A 23,862-nucleotide genomic window follows, 5' to 3' on the forward strand; every position below is an offset into this window, starting at 1 on the left:
TTCAATAATGAACAGTGATGTGGGCTCTTAAACCAAATGAACCCTTTCCTCCCCAAGCTGCTTGGGTCATGGTGTTTATATCACAGCACCAGTAACCCCAAGACAGGCAGCAAGTGCCTTTCCCTGCTGAGCCATCCCGCAGGCCCACATAGACAGACATACGGACATACAGACATACAAACACACACATAATGTATATGGGTCTTAATGCTTGACGGCATGCCAGTTGTTAAACAGGCAAAAGGAGGAGTCAGAGATTGTATAAGTCCAGAACTTGGGAGGTAGGGAAGGGAACATGAGTTGTTTAAGGCCAGTCTATGCTACCCAAGATTGGGAGGGTTCAAGGAACCTTGCTCTGAGAGCCCAGGAAAAGATACTACCCTACTCCTCACTTGCACGAGTCCAGAAAATTACCCCTGGCGACCAAGCCCCAGTGCTTTTGGAAATGGGGAACAAAGAGAACACACATGGTACCTCCCACCTGAGCCATTTCCCGGACACCATTTGTGTCACTCAGCCTTACAATACCATTTAACCTAGCCCTGGTCTCCCGCCTTTGAGTTCAATGTAATCACATAATAGAGTTTAAAAAAAAAAATCCAGCATTAGCTTCCTAGGCAGTGGGAAATTAGCTCATGATGTGGAATAGGAAGGAAAAAAAAAAAAAAAAAAGAAACCACTGGAAAGTCTTATCAGACTTAAAGCCTTTGGATCTAAGTTCCTGGGAGGGGGCACACGTATGCTATCTGTACACACATGCATTCAGGGATGGCCACTAAGGCCAGAGGAGTCCAAGTGTCCTGCTTCGCTACTCTGCCTTATTCTCCAAGACAGGGTCTCTCACTGACCATGGAGCTAGGCTGGTGGCCAGCAAGCTTCCTGTCTTTCCTCTCCCCCTTAACCCTACCTACAGCTTAGGGTTCCAGAAGCCAGCTCCTTATATAGACACTGAGGATTTGAACTCTGATCTTGATGTTTGCACAGCAAGCTCTCTGAGCCACGAAACCCAGGAGACCATTCGGTATAGCTAGCCTAGACATCCACCAACATCTCTAACTCTTAAGGGAACGCTTCACCTTGTGAGACAGAAGACATGGATGGCTTCACAGACCGGAGGCAAACCTGGAGTCAAGAGCTGATAAGACCAACATTTCCCCCTCCCGGCTGTGGTTTCACTGATGGCCACCCAGGAGCTGCCTCTGACGCGTCTGCCTTTGGGGGCCCCTTCGAGGCTGCTCAAAGCTCGTGTTTCCAATCAAGATTTATTCTCCACAGAGATCTCAGGAATTTAGTGGTGTAGCATTTACAGCTTCAATGTAAAGACATTTGTGCCGCCTATAACTGTCTCTGGAAACAAGATAGACTTTTAAATAAACACAGCTCTCTTTTTCCTCTGACTTACCGACCCCCACCACACACACCCGTAAGGTGGAACCTCTTATAATTAGAGCTGGGATATGGGAAGGAAAGTGCAGATGAGATAAGGAACAAGGTTGGAGATTAGCCTGTTTCTTGACACAGATCATAAGCTCAGACCTCTGGGAAAAAAAAATCAGTCAGCCGGTGACTTTTCAGGCTTTCTTTGACTCAAGCCTTCTAGTAATGGAAGTTGACGTCATCTTTCCACTGTGGCTTCAAAGCTGCACCATTCATGACCGTAGCTAAATCATCCTATTAATCGTTTACAAAGTCTAAATAGACTGAGCATGGTAAAACACACAGGTCTCTCGGTTTCTTACTCTAGGCCTGCTTGCTTATTTATGTATTTATTTATTTTGTTTTTGTTGCTGCTGTTTTGGGTGTTTGTTTGAGACAGGGTTTCTCCGTGTAGCCCTGGAACTCACTCTATAGACCAGACTTGGAGAGATCCACCTGCCTCCGCCTCCTGAGTGCACAGCAATTGCTGGGCGCCCAGTGTAGCTTTTAACCTTTAAGATTCTTTGATGTCCGGACCCTGCTAGGTGTGGAGGCGCTACATAGTAGCACTTGGGAGGTTGAGGGAGGAAGATGGACAACTGAGGCCTGCACTACATTGGGAGGCTTCAAAAACAAAGAAGAGGGGTGGGGCCAGAGAGGATGGCTCAGTTGTTAAGAACACCCGCTGATCTTCCAAAGGACCAGGGTTCAATTCCCAGCACCCACGTGGCAGCTTACAACTGTCTGTAACTCCAGTTCCAGAAGATCCGACACCCTCGCATGAATGCACATAAAATAAAATAAATTATTAAACAAACAAACAAAACCACGAAGAAGGGCTGGAGGTGTAGCTCAGTTGGTAGGCTGCTTGCCTAGCATGTGGGGTTCTAGCCACAGCACCATGTGACCTGAGTGTACATGCCTGGAATCCCAGCACTCAGGAGTTGGGTCATCCTTGGCCACACAGTGAGTTGAGGCCATCCTGGGACAAAAGAGGCACTGTGTGTGACAAACGAGCAGACAAATATACACTCCCCGCCACTAAGCACAAGTCATATGAGAGATACAGAATCTAGGCTGAGGGAGACAACTTGTCCACAAGTGTTGTTGGGACAACGGGACAGCTGTAGGTAAAAAAACAAAGTGAAATCTTTACCTCATATTATATATTTAAAAAAAAAAACTAATCGCAGATGTAAATTTAAGATCTAAAAGTATAAAACTAACGGGCGGGGGGGGTATATACACAGGAGTGGACATCTGTGACTTAATTAGGCTTTCCTGGAAATGACAAAATACACATACAACAAAAGGAACAACTGCGCCCTGGAGATATGGCTGCCAGGGACAGCACTGGCCGCTCTTTCAGGAGACCCAGATTCAGCACCCAGTACCCACTCAAACCACCCGTATTTCCAGTTCCAAGGGATCAGACACCCTCTTCTGGCCTCTGCAGGTATACACAGTGCACACACATACAGGCAGGCAAACACTCTTACACATAAGAGAAAAAGGAATAATCCTGTAAGAATAAAACAAAACTTCATGGAATACCCTGTGTGCATCAGAAACTGTTATCGAGAAAAGTGAGAGAAAAACAAACCACCTCGGGGTTGGGGATTTAGCTCAGTGGTAGAGCGCTTGCCTAGGAAGCGCAAGGCCCTGGGTTCCGTCCGTCCGTCCCCAGCTCCGAAAAAAAAGAAAAAAAGAAAAAAAGAAAACAAAAACAAAAACAAAACACACACACTTCAGCCAAGGAGAAAATGTTTTCAAGGCGTGGATCTGTTAAGGAATTTACCACAGGGTATGAGAGAAAAGATAAAAGTAAACCAGGCCCGGGGAAATAGTCAGTAAAGCGCTTGAAGGACTTAGATTTAGGAGGGGGATAAAAGCCTCCATTGGTAATACTTGCTTGCAATTCCAGAGCTGGGAAGGCAGAGACAGGAGGATTCCCAGTGGTCAGTGGTCAGCCACGCTAGCTTGTTGTGCAAGGTCCTGACCAAAGGGAGACCCTGTCTCAAAACAAGGTGGACGGTGAACATTAAAACTTGTCCTGGGGGCTGGGGATTTAGCTCAGTGGTAGAGTGCTTACCTAGGAAGCGCAAGGCCCTGGGTTCGGTCCCCAGCTCCGAAAAAAAGAACCAAAAAAAAAAAAAAAAAAAAAAAAACTTGTCCTGTAGCCTCTGTCCACACAGTCGTGACTTGTCCACTCCCTACAGCAACATGCACAGCCACACATGCACACTCATATGCACACAAGCAAATCATTTTTCCAAACAGCAAAGGATTTAAATAGACATTTCTCAAAACACACACACACACACACACACACACACACACACACACACACACACACACAGAGGAAAATTGTTCAGTGTTTTTGGTCACCAAGGCAAAGCGAGCCAAACTCACAATGGTAAATCACTTCATACCCAACAGGGTTGCTAGACTCAAAGTACATCTTGGTGAGAAATGAAACTCCCACGTCCTTCACGGGATACCCAGTAATCCGCCTGCTTTGGGAACAGTCTATTAAAGTCTCAAGACATTAAGCTGAGTCACCTTATGTGATTCCATTCCTTTAGCTAAAAGAATCAAAAAGAACATGTCTTTTGAAGAAGTTGGTCCAGTAAGGTTCACAGTAGCTTTATTCATAATGGTCAAAATACAGAAGCAACTCTGGCAGCTGGTGAATGGATAAACAAAACCTTGTATACGAGGAGACGGAATAGCGCTTGACTACAAAACTAGTAAAATACACACTATGCAGCATGAATATATCTTTTGATTTCAATTGGAGTCCTGTGTGTGTGTGTGTGTGTGTGTGTGTGTGTGTATGTGTTGTGCATGCGTGTGCCATGTATACATGGAGAAGTCGGAGGTTGACTTCAGATGTCTTCCTCTACTGTGTTACACCCTGTTTTTTTTTGAGACAGGGTCTCTCTCTCATTAGACCTGGAGCTCATCAATGGGTCAGTAAGCCTAGTGATCCCCTTGTCTCTCCCCGATAGCTCTTGGGTTCCAGGTACACGCCACCTCACCCAGCTTTTTATGTGGGTGCTGGCGATCTGAACCCAGACTCTCATGCTTGTGCAACAAGCGTTTCATGGACCGCATGAATGATTCTTGGAAGCATGGTGCTAAGTGACAGCCATCGAGGAGTAAGGAACATGGGGAGAACTCCATTTGCGTGTAACACGCAGAGCAGGCAAATCCACAGAGATGGAAAGTAGGTTAGCAATTTCCCCTTAAACAGACGAATGGGGAGAATGGGGAGTGACTGCTCGCAGGTGCAGTCTCTTTAATGAGGTAAAGTTCTAATTAGCTAATGGGGATAGTTTTTCCAAACCTATAATCATCTATGATCCTCTGAATTGTACACCTTACAAAAGGTCAACTTTACAAATGAGTCATATCTCAATAAAACCAGGAATCTGTGCCTGGCACTATAAACTTGGTCACAAAATCATGCCTAGGGTGGACATAGTCCGTGGGGGTGAGCCTACTATTGTTACTTTGCTAAATGGACTTGCTACTGTACTTCAGCCCTGAGTGGGACATCAGCAACACTGTTTCCAAGGCACAAGAAACTGTGGAGAGGGGGAAGGGCCACAGGACAGGGAAGAGAGCTTCGAAACGCTGTGTCCTGAATGTGACATGGCTGTTGTTCCTACAACCCCACAGCAGCCGTGCCTACTTGCTTAACGAATGCCCAAAACTATTCCACTACAGCTCAAAAGGCTCCACCCCTCCTTAAGGAGCCATAGGTAGTTAATAGTGGCTGGGGTTGGGTGTCCTTTTCCTTAATGGTGTAGCCCATGCTCAGTTGCCCTAGCTCAAGGAAATAACCCCTTCCCCATGCTCACACAGGCACCCCTTACAAAGGGCACACACTGCCAGTCCCTCATCCTTTAAAATTAATTCTAACTAGGCTAAGAGTAAAATGATCTAGAGACAGATTCTTTTTTTGTTTGCTTTTTCTTTTTTGTTTTGTTTTGTTTTTTCCAAGACAGGGTTTCTCTGTGTACCCTGGCTGTCCTAGAACTTGCTCTACAGACCAGGCTGGCCTCAAGCTCAAGAGATCTGCTTGCCTCTGCCTGAGAAATGCTGGGATTAAAGGCGTGTGCCATAACCACCAGGCCAGAGAGATTCATTTAGCTTAAAGGATGTTTGCTAAGATGTCTTCGAGGAAGAAAACAAACACACATGTGACCGTTGTAGTCTGTATGCTTCTGGGGTATGGTGTGGCCATTAAGGGGCCCCGAGAGTTGGTTCAGTGGGTAACGGCACTTGTACCCACATGGCAGCTCACAGCTGACTCTAACTGCACCTAACGCTCCCTTTTGGCTTCCTCAGGCAGCAGACATACTTGTGGTGCCCAAACAGGCATGCCGGCAAAACACCTGCCACAGAAAATAACAAAATAAATATTTTTTAAAAGACAAAAGCAAATTGGTCAGGGAGAATATGATATATAATACTTATGCATTATGTACATTCATGTAATAAAGGATATTTTAAAAGGTGGAATTTTTAAAATTCATATAATAAAAATGCTTTAATGCCTTGAGTAAGGGCGTCACACATGGTGGTGCACTCCTTTAGTCTCAAAACTCCCAAGGCAGACACACATAGGTGGGTCTCTTCTATTTCTAGGTTAGCCTGGTCTACATAGTAAGTTTCGGTGTAGCCAGGGCTACATGATGAGACCCTGTCTCACAAAATCAGACCAAAAAAAAAAAAAAGGTGGGAGGAATAAGAAATAAGTGAATGAAGAAAAGAAACAGAAAAAAAGAAAGGGGTTGGTTGGGGAGCAAATATGATCAAAGTACATCATATAAAATTATGAAAGTATATAATTTTTAAAATATACACAGAAGGTTGGGGAGCTGGTTCAGTGGTTAAGAGCGCCTGCTGCTGTTGCCAAGGACCAGAGTTCAGTTCCCAGCACCCACTGCGGGTGGCTCACAACTACCTGGAACTCCAGCTCCAGGAGAACTGATGCCTCTGACTAGTGAGGACACCTGGGCCCATGTGTGCAATCCTGTTCACAGACATAGGTGACACACAACTAACAATGAAATAATCTTTAAACAAATGGGGATAACCACCTATGGGAAAAGGTATTCGGTGTCAGCAAGAAACAGGGTATGTGCTTGCTTCGGGAGCACAAAGAGTAAAATTGGGCAGATACAGCGAAGATTAGCATGGTCCCTGCACAAGGATGATGAGCAAATTCAATTGTGTTTTCCTTTTAATTCAGTCGAGGATCCCAGTCCACTTGGGGTGAGCTTTCCTATCACAATTAACCCAATCAAAAAGTCCCTCGGAAGATACAGCCAGCGGCTTGTTCCTAGGTGATTAGATTGTGTTCAGCGGACAATCCACTCTCCACCATAGCCACAGTAAGAAAGAGTTGTTCATGTTTTTTAAAAATTATGGATAAGTAGGGTATAACTCATGAAATTCCAGGACAGTGTACCCCAAAACGCAGATAATGGCTCACCATAGAACAGTAGGGCCCCAGCGATTCTTTGTGCTGGAATTGTCCCACTAATTTCAAGGCATTGGCAATCCCCAGCCTGCATGGGGCATTAGCCAAGCAGTAGAATCCCCTGCATTACAACAATTACCACTTCACTACGCTCCCCACTTTAGATGCAGAAGGGCACCACACCTGCGTGTGTCTGTGTGTGTTGGCGGAGGTGGGGGGGCGGGGTGGAGGTGGGGGTGGACAGTTCATCTCTTGAAAGCTTCTTTTTCCTCACTGGCTGGCCTCTTTTAGTTTTTTCCTCTAAAGACCTCTGTGAAAGGGAAATGACCCCTCCCTCTTTTGCAAAGGGCTGACAAGATGGTGATTTAGATGCCAGCCTTCAGTCCACCCAATCCGTGTGGCCGAGGCTAACTTTTCTCGTGCGGTTAAGTAAATAAAAGGGGACTTAACACCATTGCATGGATGCCACTTCATTTGAAAGGCACCAATACCAGGAAGGATTCAATTAACCGAGACTGACATTGTTGCAATCTCCTTGATTCTGTTTCAAGTGCTGGTGATAGTTACAAGATTGCGGCATCCTCCCATTCACACAGGTCACGCACTGGGCTGTTACTAGCTTGTAACAAAACTGCAAAAGAAACCCCTATAATTTGGTTTCGACATAGTTACCATGGCACAACCTCGAGTGCTAGTAGGTTGAGCTACAGGCACTCGCCCTGACCCCGGCAGCCAATTATTTCATTTTTTAAAGGTTCAAACAGAAGTCATTTTTTGTAACGAAGGGAAGTAGGTATGTCTTAAGGAATGGGATGGCAGAGTCAGAAACACACCCAGGGTCCTCCATCTGCAGACAATCACCATACTTCATGATATTAAAAAAACAGCCGCATCTCCATCCAGATGCTAACTTGTGAACAAGTAAGTATCTTAGGATAAAGCATGTGGGGCTAGAGAGATGGTTCAGAGGTTAAGGATGCTCACTGTTCGGGACTGGAATTCGGTACCCATGTCAGGTGGTTCACAGGTATGTGAAACACCAGACCCAAGGGACCCAATGCCCTCTTCTAGCCACTGTGCGCGCGCGCGCGCGCGCGCACACACACACACACACACACACACACACACGCACACACACACACACACACGGCAGGGGGGGCACAATCAAAAGCATGCATGGGCAGAAAGAGGAAGGGAGAGGTGTTACAGCGTGTGATGTATGTCAGCATGTTCCTGAGTGTGCGTGTGCACAGGTTACCACCTTGTATTCAGTTTGTTTGAGGCAGGTTTCTTTGTTGTTTGAAGCTACATATACTACGGGCGAGCCAGCCTGAGAGTTTCTGGAGAGCCTCCTCCTCTTGTCCCACTGCAGGAGTGTCAACGTCACAGACACACCCTACCGAGTCTGGCTTGTCATGGGTTCTGGGGAATCTGAATTCAGTCCCTCACATGGCATATCATTTCAGGCGATCCTCAGCACTTTGAATTCGCACGGTCCTCCTTGCTTGCACACAAATGGCACGCGCCACCGATGACAACGTGAAGCAGCAGAGCTCTGAGGGGAGGTGCCCTCAGAATGTTCGCAAATAACATAAATCTATGCTCTTTAGCCAGCTGGATAGATAACGGGGAGATCAACTACTGTGCCTCGTCCTGTTAGCCAGACCCAGAAGCATGTTCACCGTCCAGTGCAGGGGTGAGGAAACACTGGAAATCCTGCAAAACTGACACAGCATCTGTCTTAGTTATAGCTCTACTGCCATGAACAGAAACCATGACTAAGGCAACTCTTATAAGGACATTTAATTGGGGCTGGCTTACAGGTTCAGAGGTTCAGTCCTTTATCATCAAGGCAGGAGCATGGCAGCGTCCAGGCAGGCCTGGTGCAGGAGGAGCTGAGAGTTCTATATCTTCATTCAAAGGAAGCCAAGGAGCAGAGTGTCTTCCAGGAAGGGTCTCAAAGCCCACACCCCACATTACACACTTCCTCCAACAAGGCCACGCCTCATAATAGTGCTGCTACCCAGGTCATGCATATTCAAACCACCAAAGCAGCCATGCAAATTAGGGCTGGAGGGATGGCTCAGTGCTCTTGCTGAGCAGTGAAGAGGACTGGGAGTTTGGATTCCAGGGCTACCATGTAACAAGCTGGCAATGCCCCTGCACACATACCTGTAACCCAGGTCAGGAGGGCATGGAGGCAGGAGGGCCACTGGCTTCTAGCCTAGCTGAGAAAATGCAAGCCCCTAGATTCGGGGAGAGACCCTGCCTCAAAGAAATAGGGAAAGTGACAGAGGACACACTAGGCCTCTTCATTCACACACACATGCACATATACCCACCCACCCTCCCACACACATGCACACACACATCAATAAGTAAACTTTAAAAAAAGTGTAAACAGCAGACCACACATAATGAGGATAAAGTATAAGAGGAGGTTTTTTATTTTTATTTTTTAAATGGAAAGACAGACTGGAGAGATGTCTAAGTGGTTAAGAGCACTGGCTGCTCTTCCAGAGGTCCTGAATTCAAATCCTAGCAACCACATGGTGGCTCACAGTCATCTGTAATCTGATGCCTCTTCTGCTGTGTCTGAACACAGTGACAATGTACTCATATACATAAAACAAACAAATATCTTTAAAAAATGTTATGAAGTGGAAGGACTAGAACAATAAACCAATTTTTAAAATTATATTTTCCTTATTTGAGAGAACATACCAGGTACTCCGTGTACAGGAAGAAAAGATCTTCACACAAAGCCTTGTCACTATGACGGTTATACAGAAAAAGAACATTCTAATGGGATGGGGAGATGAGTTGGAATTAACCTTTTCTTTTGAGAAAGGTTCTCATTCAGCACAGGCTACCCTGGAACTTATATAACCAAGGATGACCTTGAACTCCTGACCTCTACTTACATCTAAGTTACCCTATGGGTCAGTCAGTCGTGAGGTGTTTGCCAAGTCATAGGTCAACTGGTACTGGTCTAGCCCAAGCCACCTGATGGCTATCATGGAAAACAGGCAGGGCTGAACTTCAGTGGTGCATGTATTGTTTTTCTCTTGCTGTGATAAAGCACATGACCATGGCAACTTATAGAAGAGTTGATTTGGTTAGGCCCCATAATGGCAGAGCTAAGGTATGGTGACAGAGGCAGGAAGTTTGAGGTCTCACATCTTCAACCTCAAGCAGAAACAGAAAACGGGCATTGGGAATGGCCCCAGGCTAAAACTCACCTCAGGTGCATCCTGCAGCAAGGCTACACCTTCTAAGACTCCAAGTTGGGAATCAAATTTTCAAATATCTGAGACAACAGGGGACGTCTTACTCAAACCATCATGGTCTAAGACACCAAGGCTTCATCCTTTTCAGAGCACAGTTTCTAAGATCAGCAACAAACAAACAAACAAGAAGCAGTACCACAAACAACTTATTCAGAGACAGCGAGGTGGCTCAGCAGTGAGGTACTGATGGGGAAGACCCTTCAATCCCAGGGACCAACGTTGCACTGAGAACTGATCCCCCTCATACTGACCTCTGATTTCCACACCCATGCCTGCCAGATAAACAGAATAAAATAAGAAATCTCCAAGAGATCTAAACACGGCTACCATCAGGTATAGAGACAGAGAGAGAAATTTGCATTTTCCTGCCGGAAACATGATTTGGCTATTTATTTACTTACTTACTTTGGTATTTTTTGAGACAGGGTTTTTCCGTGTAGCTCTGCCTATCCTAGAACTCACTCTGTGAACTAGACAGGCCTTGAACTCACAGAGATCCACCTGCCTCTGCCTCCCAAGTGCTGGGGTTAAAGGCGTGTGCCACCACTGCCAGCTCAGGGATGATTTGACTCCTGATGTTTGATTCCCAACACTCATGTAGAAATCTGTGTTGGTACATGTCTATAATGCCGGGGTTCGGGGTTTGAGACAAGTGGATCTCAGAGGCTCAACTAAACACTCAGGTTCAGTGAGAGATTATATCGCAAAAACTAAGGTGGAAGGCTGGTAAGACGGCTCCATGGATAAAGACGCTTGCCACCTATTCTGACAACGTGCTTCGAATCCCAGGGATAACCTGGCAGAAGGAGTGAATAGACTGCCATTGTCCTCTGACCTCCACGGGCCACACCTCCTCCCAAAGAAGGGAAATATGAAGACATTCGCAGGTCTCTCTCAGGAATCCACCACACCAGGATGAACATAGCCACGCATGCCCACACATACACCAAAACCCAAAACCGTACTAAGGAGCTAGCTCTCCGCAGCCTATAGACCCATGACAACCCATGAACGGTAGATGAAGGGTCCTTTACAGTTCTATTGCTTTCATGTTTTCTGAAAGTGCGTCACAGAGAGCACGCAAAGTGGTGGTGGTCCGAGCCACCCCGCAGAAGCCCTAGCTCAGTCTCTTGAGCGTCTATTTGCTTTGCTGGAGCAGGAGAGCTTGCCAACTCCCTCACTCATAGAGCAAATATTTGTAGAGCTCTTTACTCCAGGTCAGGCCTTGCTCTGTGACTGTATAGGGCTGCAGATACCCTCAGGGCTGCCTGGGCTAACCACTTTGGAGATGAGCTAAGCCAACACTTTCCCAACTTTCTGTGGAAGCTGATTGGGTGGGTCTGGGGTGCATCTGCGCACGCTCCAGCAAGCTCCTGTCATCCACACAGGGACTGCTGAAGGTTTCTCAGAGGGTTCATGTACGCCTCAGTCACTGTACACCACGACCCCCTCCCCGCCCCCTGCCCCTCTAGCTTTCATTTGGGCTGGATTTGAGTTTTACAAAAGCTTCCTTGGGTCCGAGATACAACAGAAGGGGGACTCCTATTAGACTATGGGAGTCGACACTCCTTAGCAGATAAGAGTAGAAAGCAAGAAAAAGGTAGGCGTGGGTTTGAATCTCAGCTCCACCAACACTATAAACTTCCTTCCCCTCTCTGAACCTCAGTTTCCTCGCGTGTAAAATAAGCTTACTTGCAACTACCTTCACAGGAGAGCGCTTCAGGGACCACACAAACTCAGAAGCCTCTTCAGGACTGACACCCTGGCAGAGGGCGAAGACAATAGATCGTGGCCGCCACAAGTAGTCAACAGAACTCCAGGCGGAAGGCCCGGCTTCCCAGGAACAGCATGTACAAGCCCAGCCTCCCTCCGAGGCACGTGCCCAGCCCCCACCAGGATGTACTCGGGTCCAGTACAGCGGTTCTCAAGATCTCAAGGAGTCCGAGATTCTCAGATTTATTCAGGGAAATGTTCTTGATTCATCTCAATTTGACTACAGGAAGACAATTATGAAAAAGTTCTCTCCTTTATAACTCAGGAAAACGTTAAGAACTGGGGGTGCGGCTCAGAGGTCGAGCATCCGACTGGCGCGTGAAGCTCTGGGTTCCAGCCCAGCACTTTGGAAGGGTCAGTTTGAGAAAAGCTTTGTTTTTAGGGGCCCATGCACGTGGAGATCAGGTGTGGTAGGCCCTAGGTATTCTGGACACCCATGATCAATAAATGCCCACCAAAGTATCCGGCTCTCAGGAAAGGCCATCACCGTCGAACGAAAACAGCAAAAGCTGGGATGCCTCCCACAACAGACATCCTGAGGGTCACGACCCCGGTCCCCAAGAGAGCCTCAGGTGAAAGAACCTGGATGTGAGTTTTACACTTTACAAAGAAGTCGAAGCTGAGCTCAAGAGTGTTCCCGGAGCCCGCGGGAAGACCGGAGCCAGCTCGGTGGGCGGAGCTGGAGGCGCGCGAGCTAGCCGAGTCCACCTGCTTCCCTCCACCCGGCCCAGCCCGGCCCGGGCGGGCCCGACACTTACGATCTCAGCTATGATCAGGAGCCCTGGCGGGGTGCGGAGGAACTCTCGGTCGTAAGCGAAGCTGCTGCTGGTGGTAGAGAAGTTCTCCGCGAAGGAGCTGGAAGTGGTAGTGACCGTGTGCGAGCGCGCGCGCTGCTGCTCTTCCATGGTCGCGCCGGGAGCTGGCCCGGGTCCCCGGGGACCCTACCCCCACAAAATGAGTTCCCTGGGCTCAGGGTCGCAGGCCAGAGAATCGCGGCTGATGGGAAGCGGGCAAACCCGGGTGATTCCCCAGGGTCAGGTCAGCGAGTGTCCCCACACGTCGACGCGCGCACTCCGGGTTTGCTCCAGGACCCGGGAGCGGGATCGCTGGCGACCCGTGGCTGCGGACAGCGGGGGAGGGGAAAAGGGGAGGGGCGTAGACAGGGCGGGTGAGGGCGGGCACTCGGGGACCTCCCCTCGGGGGCGCCGCCGCGCGGCCACAGCACCTGTCTCCCGCGGACTGAGAGCTCTCCGGGTCGCTAAGGGTGAGCGGCACCTCCTGGTCGCACTTCTCCAAGCTCCGGCCGCAATCAGGCTCCGCCCACCTAGGGCCACCAGACTTGGACCAGCTTCCTCCCACCTGGCCGGACTGGCAACAACAGGGCCTCTTAAGGAAACCCAGGCCTCCAGGGACGTGGCGGCTCCCGGACTCAGACAACCAGGCGGATGGGGGAGGGAGGCTAGAATTGTGACCTAACCAGACCTAGACCGGGGATCGATGAGAGGCCACTCGGACAGCCCTCACCCACTCCGCTGCAGCTGCCACCAAAGCCAGGCTCTGTTTCCTGCCTCTCCTGTTGGAAACAATTTGAGGAACCAACTTAATCGCCCGGGAATGAGAGCGAGACGTCTCCAGGGACTCTCCACAGCTTTGGCGAGGATTAACTGGAGCACGGAAGAGGAAGGGAAGGTGGGGAGATGTTCGGGGTTCCTGGTCAAGATGTATCATTATGACGGATCTCATTAGGTTTGGAGCGGGGAGGAAAACTTATTTCAAACTTGAAAGGAACCGTCTGTGCAAAGTGATGTTTATGACAAGCCAGCTGTGTTTCTTGGGGTCAAGGAGGAATGGATAGACATCTCATTGGGTGGGCAGCTGTGTGCCAGTCAGGTGAGGGCTGCACTGAACCCTGGGTACTTGTGTAATTAGCATGAAGTTACTGGGTCTGCTCTACTGGACCTCAGTGGTATCACCCGTGTTTCAAGACAGACTTTAATGGACGATGGACATCTGGCCAATAGGATCTGCTTCCCTGCGCCTGTCCCCCTTCCTGTTTTGTGAAGAGTGACAATAGACAATTAATCTGAGCCCACCAGCTGAGTTTTGACTCAAAGCGAAGGCATATCAGATTTTAAAAGTTGTCAGAAGGTGCATCCTGTAGGTGGATCCAAAAAGAAAGCACAATCAGCAAGCTAATAGGAGTTAGTTATGGAAGATGGTAGTGGTGCCTTCAAGAGGCAGAGGCAGGCAGATCTCTGAGTTCAAGGCCAGCCTGATCTACAGAGTGAGTGCCAGGACAGCCAGAGATACACAGAGAAACCCTGTCTTGAGGGGTGGGGGCGGGAAGAGTTTAAACCTGGAGCATCCCTAGGAAAACTCTGGGGTAAAGCGTTTCAAGGATATGCCAATAATTTCAGTGTGATGGCTCATACCTATAATCTCATTAGTGGGGGAGCTGAGGCAGGAGGATAGCGTTCAAAGCTAGCTTAAAGTTATAGGGTGAGTCCCTGTCTCAAACAATAGTCTGTGCTACATAGGGAGCTCAGCCTGGATACAGAAACCCTATCTCAAAATAAAGTTCGAGGTCATTTTGGGCTCCACAGAGTGGTTGACACCAGGCTGGGCTACATAGTGAGACTCGCTCTCCCTTCCCATTCCCAATGAAATAAAATTTTTCCACAAGGCACCACCTACTTGCCACCATATGAATCAAGTAGAGCTGGGATTAAAGGCTTGGACCACCATGCCTTCACTTATTTATTTGTTTGTATTTCATGTGCACGGTAGTGTCAGATCCCCCCTGGAACTGGGGTTACAGACCTTGTGGACTGTCATGTGGGTGCTGGGAATTGAACTCACATCCTCTGGAAGAGTAGCTAGTGCTCTTAACCACTGAGCCACCTCTCCAGCCTCGGGAATTCAACTTTTTTTTTTTTTTAAAGATTTATTTATTGTATATGAGTACACTGTAGCTGTCTTCAGACACACCAGAAGAGGGCATCGAATCTCATTACAGATGGTTGTGAGCCACCATGTGGTTGCTGGGATTTGAACTCAGGACCTCAGGAAGAACAGTCGGTGCTCTTAACCACTGAGCCATCTCTCCAGCCTTTTTTTTTGGTTTTTTTTTTTTTTGTTTTTGTTTTTTGGTTCTTTTTTTCGGAGCTGGGGACCGAACCCAGGGCCTTGCGCTTCCTAGGTAAGCGCTCTACCACTGAGCTAAATCCCCAGCCCCGGGGAATTCAACTTTTAGACTCCACAGAAGACCAAACTACTGAGGACAGAACCAGGAGGCTGAATGGGGATGAACCTCCAAAAACCGAGTGCTCAGAGAAATTGCTAGTGGGGCTTGGGGAGAGACGCAGGCATCTGGAGGAACCTGAGGCAGCAGGCACACCACACACCCAATACTGAAAACGTGGTCTCAGCAACTCTATTCATAATACAAAGGACACTCTCTGAGACCCGTGGGGCAGGATGGCTTTCAGAATTCTGGTTCTTCTTTATTTTTGGAAGGTAGACTAAGGGGCTGGAGAGTTGGCCCAGGCACAAACACAAGACTGTTCTGACAGAAGACGGGAGTTGGGTTCCCAGCACCCTTGTCGAGCAGCTGATAACCAACTGCAGCTCTAGGTCCAGAGGATGCAGCGCCCTCTTCTGGATTCCTCAGGGACCTGCACTTCATGTACGCTCACAAAGACACAGAAATGTACAAGAAATCTTTAAAAAAGTAAAAGAAAGGGCTGGAGAGATGACTCAGTGGTTAAGAGCACTGACTGTGCTTCAGAGGTCCTGAGTTCAATTCCCAGCAACCACAAGGTGGCTCACAACCATCTGTAATGGGATCCGGTGCCCTCTTCTGGTGTGTCTGAAGATAGCTACAGTGTGCTCAAATACATAAAACAAATAAACCTTTTTTAAAAACAAGTAAAATAAGTATATATGCCATTTTCTTTGTATGTGTGTGTGTGTGTGTGTGTGTGTGTGTGTGTGTGCGGATGAATGTGTGTGCATATGTGTGTGTAGGGGGCGAGTTTGTGGGAGTGAGTGCACGTGTATGAGGCCAGAGGAGTACATTCACTGTTGTGTTCTGTCACTGTGTTATTCCCTCGAGACAGGGTCTCCCACTGATCCTGGAGGTAGGCCGGAATCCAGCAAACCCAGTAATCCTCCTGTATCCACCTCTGATGGTGCTGGAGTTAAAGACAAGTTTGCGGCCAGACCGGCTTTTTATATGAACTCAGGTCCTGCAGCAAGTTCTCTTCTCTACCAACCATCTCCCCAGCTCCAACAGATGCACATACAGCGGATGACCCTGTGCAAGGTCCCAATCACAGGGACTAATTTTCTGTAGTGTATGTATGTATTGGGATTATCTATCACAGAATAACTGATTCTGAACACCAGCAGCTTCAAATCCCCATTTTATTTGCCCAGGAAACTGTTGGCTATGAATTGCAGCTAGACCTGGCAGGCAGGTCTTCAGTTCCTGTGGAGTTGGAGGCACACTCTCATCTGGGAACTGGCTGGGCTGGGTAATTGGAAAGGTGTCCCTCCCATAGACGCTACACTCACTGGGCTGGCTTTTCCATGAAGCTGGACTCCATTGCAGCATGGTGGGCTCTGTAGCTGCTGGCCACTAAGAGGGGCAAAAGCGATACATTAGTTACTTTTCTTGTTGCTTCAAGTATCTGACAAAGCTTAAAGAAGGGAGGGCTCACTGGGGTTCATAGTTTGAGAAGGATACAGTAGCCATAGCAGGAGAGGTCTGTTGGCAGGAGTGTGAGGAGCGGGACACAGCTGGCCACACTGTATCCACAGGCAGGAAGCAGAGAGAGGAGTGTGTGTGTGTGTGTGTGTGTGTGTGTGTGTGTGTGTGTGTGTTGCTCAGTTGACTTTCTCCATCTCATTCTGTCCAAGTGTCAGTGTTTCTGTGCCACCCATGTTCACAGAGAGTCTTCTCAGTTTCGTTAAACCTCCCAGTAAACTATTCCTCAGACACACCCAGAAGTGTGTCTCCTAGGTGATTCAAATCCAATAAAGTTAACCTGAAGGTAAACTATCACAAGCAGGGACCTCAGGCATAGACCCTCAAGATATGCAGCATCTTCAAAACAAAACAAAACAAAACACACAGACACATACTCTAATGGCAAAGGCCAGCCAGATCTGAACAGGAAACCAAACATCATCTTTGCATGGAAGGAGTCCCACAGAGTTATGGCTGTCTCCTAATGACCACTTCCTAACCTACTGAGACAAAGATGATAAATAGCTCCAGTCCGGCTCAGATAGATTTCCCACCAACTACATTTTCCTAGGAACTTAAGAAATGCTTCCCTGAGGACTTTGTGTTGAACAGTGCTTAGAGTTGAGATCTGTAGGAATACAAAACTAAAGAAGAAAGCAGGAAGATGGGACGCTTGCTGGGTTAAGGTATCTGCCACCAAGGTTGGGACCCATGTAGCAGAAGGAAGAACTGACACCCTTGGGATGTCCTCTGACCTCTAAACACATGCTCTGGGACAGCCCCACCCCAAATATGAATACAAAGTTAAAATGGTCAAGTGTGGGGGGTTCACATTCTCAGTCCCACTCAGGAAACAGAGGCAGGCAGACCCATAAGAGTCTCAGAGTAGGGGTTGGGGATTTAGCTCAGTGGTAGAGCACTTGCCTAGGAAGCGCAAGGCCCTGGGTTTGGTCCCCAGCTCCGAAAAAAAGAACCAAAAAAAAAAAAAAAAAAAAAGAGTCTCAGAGTAGCCTGGTTGCCATAGCTACACAGTAAGTTTCAGGCTAGCCCAAACTACACAGTGAGTCCCTGTCTCAAACAAAACAAAACTTCATTTTTGGCTGGAGAGATAGCTTAGTGTTTAGACAGTGCTTGCTGCTCTTGTAAAGAACTCTCAAGTTTGGCTGCCAACATCCATATCGGATGGCTCACAAATGACCAGTAACTCCAGATCCAGGTGGGGTTGATGCTTCTGGCCTCCAACGCACCAAATGCCCCCTACAACATACATAATTAAAAATTAAAACAAATCTATCTAAAATTAAAACAAAAGACTAGCTATCACAGCCCCTATACATACATAATTAAAAATCAAAACAAAGCTATTTAAAAAATAAAAAATTTTAAAACTAAAACTAAAAGACAAGCTATCACAGCAGTGTTCAGCTATCCTCACTGGCACAAGTGCCAGGTGAGCTGGTCAAGAGCAACCAAGTGCCAAGAGATCCCAGGAGATTTCCTCTCAGGGGATGCAGAGTGAAGTTCTGGCTGCAGGGCCATATTATCCAATAAGCAAATAAGACTCAGCTCTCTCATGGGTTCAGACGGCCTAGAAGTCAAGAGTCATTTAAACCATTCAGTGGATAATTTGTGGCTTCTGCCTGCTATCTAATAAAAGACCAGGGCATAGTCTCATTTATAAGGTTGTCTCCATAGGGCCACCTATCATTTATATCTTTTTATTATTCCATTACTTTTAAATTAAACTTCCTAGTTCAAGCAAGAAACATCAGTCGATGTTAGGATTCATGGATTTAAGTAGGATTTTTAAAAGACCATTTACAACATCTCAAAGACTCTGCCAGAAAATGCTAGTGCTCCTCCTTGAATTTCATAACTTTGCAGGAGAGAAGCCCATGAAACTCAGGGGACATTGTGTGCCTCTCGATATAATGCACTAAACAGAATATGACTCTCTACTGCGGCGTTCCCATCCAAATGCGTACTGGGTTTAATTATGTTAGAGAGTGGTGGCACGCACTTGTAGTCTCAGAGTTGGAGAGGTAGAGGCAGACGCTCAAGCTTGCTAGCCAACTGGTCTAGCCTACCTGGTGAGTTCCCAGATGGTGAGAGAACCTTTCTCACCGTTTTATGCACAGCGATCCGAGCTGGGGTGGATTGGGGCTGGAAAGATGGCTCTGTGGGTAAAAGAACACAATGCTCTTCTGCTCTGGCAGAGGACGCAGGTTTGATTCTCAGCACCCACATGAAGGCTCACAACCACCTGTACATCTAGTCTCAGTGGGTCCAATTCCCCCTTCTGTCCTTCACCGACTCTCAAATTTAGGTTATGCTCACAAATGTATGCAGGCAAGCGTACATGCACATAAACAAAACAAATGCCCCTTTTAATGATTTGGTTTTATTTGTATCTCATGTGCATTGGTGTTTCGTACGTCTGAATGAGGGTGTTAGATACTCTGGAACCGGAGTTACAGTTGTGAGCCGCCATGTGGGTTCCGGGAATTGAACCTGGGTCCTCTGGAAGAGCAGCCGGTGCTCTTAACTGCTGAGCCATCTCTGCAACCCGAAAAATAAATGTCTTTAAGAAAGGGAGTTGGGCGGGGTTGGGGATTTAGCTCAGTGGTAGAGCGCTTGCCTAGCAAGCGAAAGGCCCTGGGTTCGGTCCCCAGCCCCTAAAAAAAAAAAAAAAAAGAAAAAGAAAGGGAGTTGGGGATGGCACATAGGGAACAATATCCAAAGTTGATTTTATGGCCTCCACATGCATATTCATATGCACACACACACACACACACACACACACACACACACACGTCATATCTGCAAAAGAAACGGAGCCAGTGTGTCAGAGAAACATCTGTACCCCAATGCTTATTGCTGCACCATTCACAACAGCTAAGAGCTAAAACAATCTAACTGCCGATACCAGATAACTGGAAGATGCTCTACGTACACAGCGGAATGGTTCCACAGAAGGGGAAGAGACATTCTATCATTCGCAGTCACACTGCGGTGCTAGAGGTTCACGAAATGAGTCAGATACAGAAAGACAAAAGCTACATTGTCTCACTTAATGCAGGAGCTAAACAGTGGGTCTCAGGCAAGTTGAGAAAGTGACAGTTGCTACCAGAGCCGGAGAAAGGAGTAAGGGAGGGGTGGAGAGGAGGTAGCTGTGCTAGGAGGGACAATGACTGATGTGCCTGAGCATGCGAGCTGTGACAGACTACATATAACTGAATATATTCAAGGAGCGAGGGGAGAGGATTTTTTTTGGGGGGGGGGGTTTCCAATCAAAGAAGTAACAACAGTCAAGGGGATATGTGCTGGTCACACTGCAATAAACAATTATTTATATTACTATGTGTTGGTTAAAAATAGAAATATAGTTTCAAATTTCTCCCGAGGTTGTAAATATAGCTTAAGGCCCTGGGTTCAATCCCTGGCACAACAAAACAAACAAAGAAACATAAACAAACAAACAAACAAACTATTAAAATCTCATCAAGGTCTTGGTCACAAGAAGATGAACTCGAAGTTTGTTCGTTTTTCGTTTTTGCTTTGTTTAAGAAAACAAACAAACAGACCAACCAAAACCAGGGTCTCACTATGTAGCCTTGGCTAGCCTAGAACTCCTTATGTAGACGAGACTTGTCTTGATCTCAGAAAGATCCACCTGCCTCTGCCTCCTGAGGGCTAAGATTAAAGCTGTGGCTACCATGCCTAGTTTTCCCTAGTGTCCTTATCTGCATTCAGAGTCTCAAAATGTATTTATATAAGGTGTGGCATTTGCTACTAGAATACACAGTTTGGAAAGTAAGACACAGTCTCTTCCCTGAAGGAGTGGGATCAAGAGTGGGATGCAACAGGAATGAGTGGCTTCCAATGGGCTAGAGATTGAGCAAGGATGGATGGGACCCACTAGGATAGATGGTACCCACTAGGCTACAAATGGTCCAGGGACAACTTTGTCCAGGAGGAGGGTAGCAAGACCAGACTGAGCTAGGGCACAGTTTCTTCCGGGAGCAAATATTTACACTGCTTTCAAGGGCTGTTCAGATTCAACCAAGCAAAGAATGACGGACTAGATGAGGAAATTATAGAAGAGACAGAGCCGGGCAGACAGGAAGCTCTAGTAGTGTTTTTGCTGATACAGCTAGAGGGCAATGCCTCCTCTGTGGATTTCAAAGAGTCCTTCCTCCCCGCTCCTCCTCTTCAATAAACATCCCATGGATGAACATTTCACTTTAGAGATAAGGAAGGGGATTTGGGATGAGATTCAAAGATGGAGCGCTGGCCTATCGTGTGGAAGGCCTAGGTTCAATACCTAGCCCTGGTCATGATGTCATATATCTGTAATCCTGTCATTTAGGAGGGAGCAGAGGCAGGAGGACAGAAGGCCATCCTCGGCATACAACACATGGCGTAGCCACGGGTTATAATCTTTTTAGGGGGTAAACATGCGTTACGTCTCTCTTGTTCTTTACACTCGCAACTTACAGCTATTTACACGAGCTAGCAGAAAATGAAACAAGATATACACAGACTTAATATATACATGTCCAGTAAGTGGCTAGTTTCTTCCACCCCAGAGGCTTAGAACGTCCTCGTGCCAGGTTACCAGATAAAAATGGAAGCGTATTGACAAGGAGTCAGGTCAGATACAAACAGACCCATGTCTCCCAATAAGGTCCAAGTGAGAAAGACCCTGGTTTCTAGAAACAGGCCAGTTAACTTGGTAAAAGGTGCACGAGAAGCTTCCTAGAGCAGGGCGGGGCGTACGAGGGGATGCGGCCGGAAGTTCCCCAGAATGCAGCCGGAAGTTCAAGTTTGCAGAACTGAAGGTGTAGGAAGCAGCACAGACCCAAACAGGATCTCCGAAGACTGCACCCGAAGGGCCACAGAACAAAACCATAAGCCCCACTGAATAAAGCTGGAGGCCGCAGCTGCTTAAAATACCACGCGCTTGTTGCTAGGGCCTACCTTGCTGAATGCCAGTGGACCAGTCTGGAAAGCCCTGTTAGTGGCACTGCCAAGTCTTAAGTTCTGCCAGGAGGAAGGGCTTGGAACAAAGCTCAACTGGCAGTCCTGATGCCAACACCTTCTGCTCATTAGCGTTCATTAGGCGCCCACGTTTGAATTCCTGTCTGAGGTGCTGGGTGAGCAGTGCTGCCCTCCCAATGCCGGGTGAGCAGGATCTGCCCTCGCAATGCTGGCCACACCCAAGGAAGGGCTGAGATGTGTCTACAGTGCAGTCGGAAGCACACCAAACGTTGGACAGGAAATTAGAAGCAGCAGTTATATCCGTCAAGTGCCTCGCCTGAAGGCTCTGGCCAAAGGAACTTCCAAAACAAGCAATTTCCAGAGTGGCCTTTTGCTTACCAAGGACTTCTACTTTGGGAAGAATTTATTGGAGAGCGCTGCACCTTGGGCACCAACAGATATTCAGATGTTTGTAGACAATGAACTGTTTGCAAAGAGGCGATGAGACCCCGGAATGTAGAGGTGGCTAGGGTCATTATTCAGCAAGAAACAAACAAAACACCAGAGGTATATGAAGGTACATGTATGCGTTTTTGAAGAGTTCCTGGCAAGTAGCAGGTAAACTGCGTTACAGGGTCGTTCTACAGTTCCTGTTGCCTGCGTGCTTGTGAAGCCAAGAGTCCTCCTTCCCTTCCTCCTCCCTCCTCCTCGTGTGTGTGTGTGTGTGTGTGTGTGTGTGTGTGTGTGTGTGTGGTACAGGGACAACTTTGGGTGTTACCCCTCAGATGCTTTCTGCCTTCTGTTTGAGACAGGGTCTCAGTTTGCTCAGCTTAAGCCGGTCCTAGCCAGTGAGCTCCCAAGGATCCACCTGTCCCATCTTGGGAGAACAGGTACATGCTACCACATCTGGCTTTTTACCTGAGCCTGGGCATTAGAGCACAGGGCTCAGTACTTTAATGACTAAGCCATCTCCCCAACTCCCCCATCTTTTAAAAACCTCCTTTTGCTTAAAGGCAACCAACTGTCCCTTCAGTCCCTGATCTCCTTATGGCTGCTTTGGGAGGTGGGGAGAGGCTCGGACCTGACTTGTGAGGCCCTGCCCTGGTTGCCTGAGCTGAAATGATAGCATTAGGTTAATTACTAGGTGACAGTCAGCTCGAGTTCATCCCTTTCTTTGACCTGGACTATGTGTAATCAGAGGAACCAGTTAGATTCCCCAGCACAGTCAGGGGGCAGACACAGAGCAGGGTACCCCCTTGATCATAGCTAGGCTATGGTTATGCTAGTGTCTTGTCTCTGGGGAAAAGGTGGGACGGTGCAGACTGTGCCACTGGGATTGGCAGGTGGTTCAGCAAGATGTGGGGAAAAGCTGGGGTGCAGAGCAACAGTGCCTTCTGCTAAGCAGCAGGGATGTGCAGTCTCTGGATGCTTTGCTGGATATTTATTGAGGCCGAGCTTCACATGTGACTGATTTTTATTTATCTCCATCTCTAGAGGTGGCTTCGCTCCAGAACACAAGGAGCATGGGTCTATTGTATGAGGCTAACCAGAGAGGATCTTTTGAGTTACCTTATTTCCTGAATGCAGCAAAGGCCTAGTTTTCTCCTGGTCCTTGTTTTGTGTTCTTTAAGTCAGGGTCTCATGTAGCCCAGGCAGCTTCCAATTTACCATGCTGTAGAGGGTGACCTCAAGTTTCTGATCCTCCTGCCTCTGTTTCCTGAGTGCTGAAATAGGATTGGTGGGAAAGGAAACATCTCTATGCATTGTTTTACCTGACCCTCGGAGAAATTCTGCAAGTGGGTGTGGTCAACCACATCTGCAGTGAGGAATCGGAGGTGCAGAGTGGTTCCCTCATTCGCCTAAGATTTCGTCACTGTCTAGGTGGACGGACTGGATTTCAACACTTTTCCTGAGGCCTCTCTTTCACAGTTCTGCAGTGATGCCTCCTATGAGGGGTGATTCATTCACGAGAGTATTTCTACAACATCTGTGTCATGACTCACAGCCCTTTTATTAGTTGCTGTCCTGAGCAATCTGGCTAGCTTGGTACTCCTCATTCCATCTCATAGACAAGAAAAGAAGTAATTAGGTTCCCATGCTCCCAAAGGCTCCACCAAGAAGTTGCAGAAGCTCAAGGCTGCAGATTCCTCTGCAAGAGG

The 23,862-nt window shown here is 47.6% G+C and overlaps 1 protein-coding gene, 1 long non-coding RNA gene and 1 other non-coding gene across 7 annotated transcripts in view; 1 reads left to right on the plus strand and 2 right to left on the minus strand.

Annotated features, from left to right (window-relative positions):
• The window catches only part of LOC134480243 (uncharacterized), a 26,054-nt gene extending 14,158 nt beyond the window's left edge, over positions 1-11,896 (minus strand). The window contains exon 1 of the long non-coding RNA XR_010054500.1: positions 1-11,896. This exon is cut by the window's left edge and continues 5,457 nt beyond it. This is a non-coding gene — a long non-coding RNA (uncharacterized LOC134480243).
• Positions 1-21,933, minus strand: part of Cmtm8 (CKLF-like MARVEL transmembrane domain containing 8) — a 65,124-nt gene extending 43,191 nt beyond the window's left edge. The window contains exon 1 of one of the 5 annotated variants that reach the window (XM_063265301.1): positions 21,704-21,933. In XM_063265301.1, the coding sequence (XP_063121371.1) occupies positions 21,704-21,832 (129 nt within the window). In that variant the 5' untranslated portion in view covers positions 21,833-21,933. Of the gene's footprint in view, positions 1-11,902; positions 12,592-12,731; positions 15,896-21,703 lie in introns of those variants that run through there. The other 4 variants (XM_006243964.5, XM_063265300.1, NM_198754.2 and 1 more) reach the window with 4 other exon arrangements.
• Positions 6,569-6,675, plus strand: LOC120094408 (U6 spliceosomal RNA). Its single transcript, XR_005488732.1, has one exon. It is a non-coding gene; the product is annotated as a U6 spliceosomal RNA (small nuclear RNA).
• Positions 21,934-23,862: the final 1,929 nt, after the last annotated feature.

Source organism: Rattus norvegicus, chromosome 8 (genome assembly GCF_036323735.1).
Source record: "Rattus norvegicus strain BN/NHsdMcwi chromosome 8, GRCr8, whole genome shotgun sequence".
In the NCBI taxonomy this organism is placed as follows: Eukaryota; Metazoa; Chordata; class Mammalia; order Rodentia; family Muridae; genus Rattus; species Rattus norvegicus.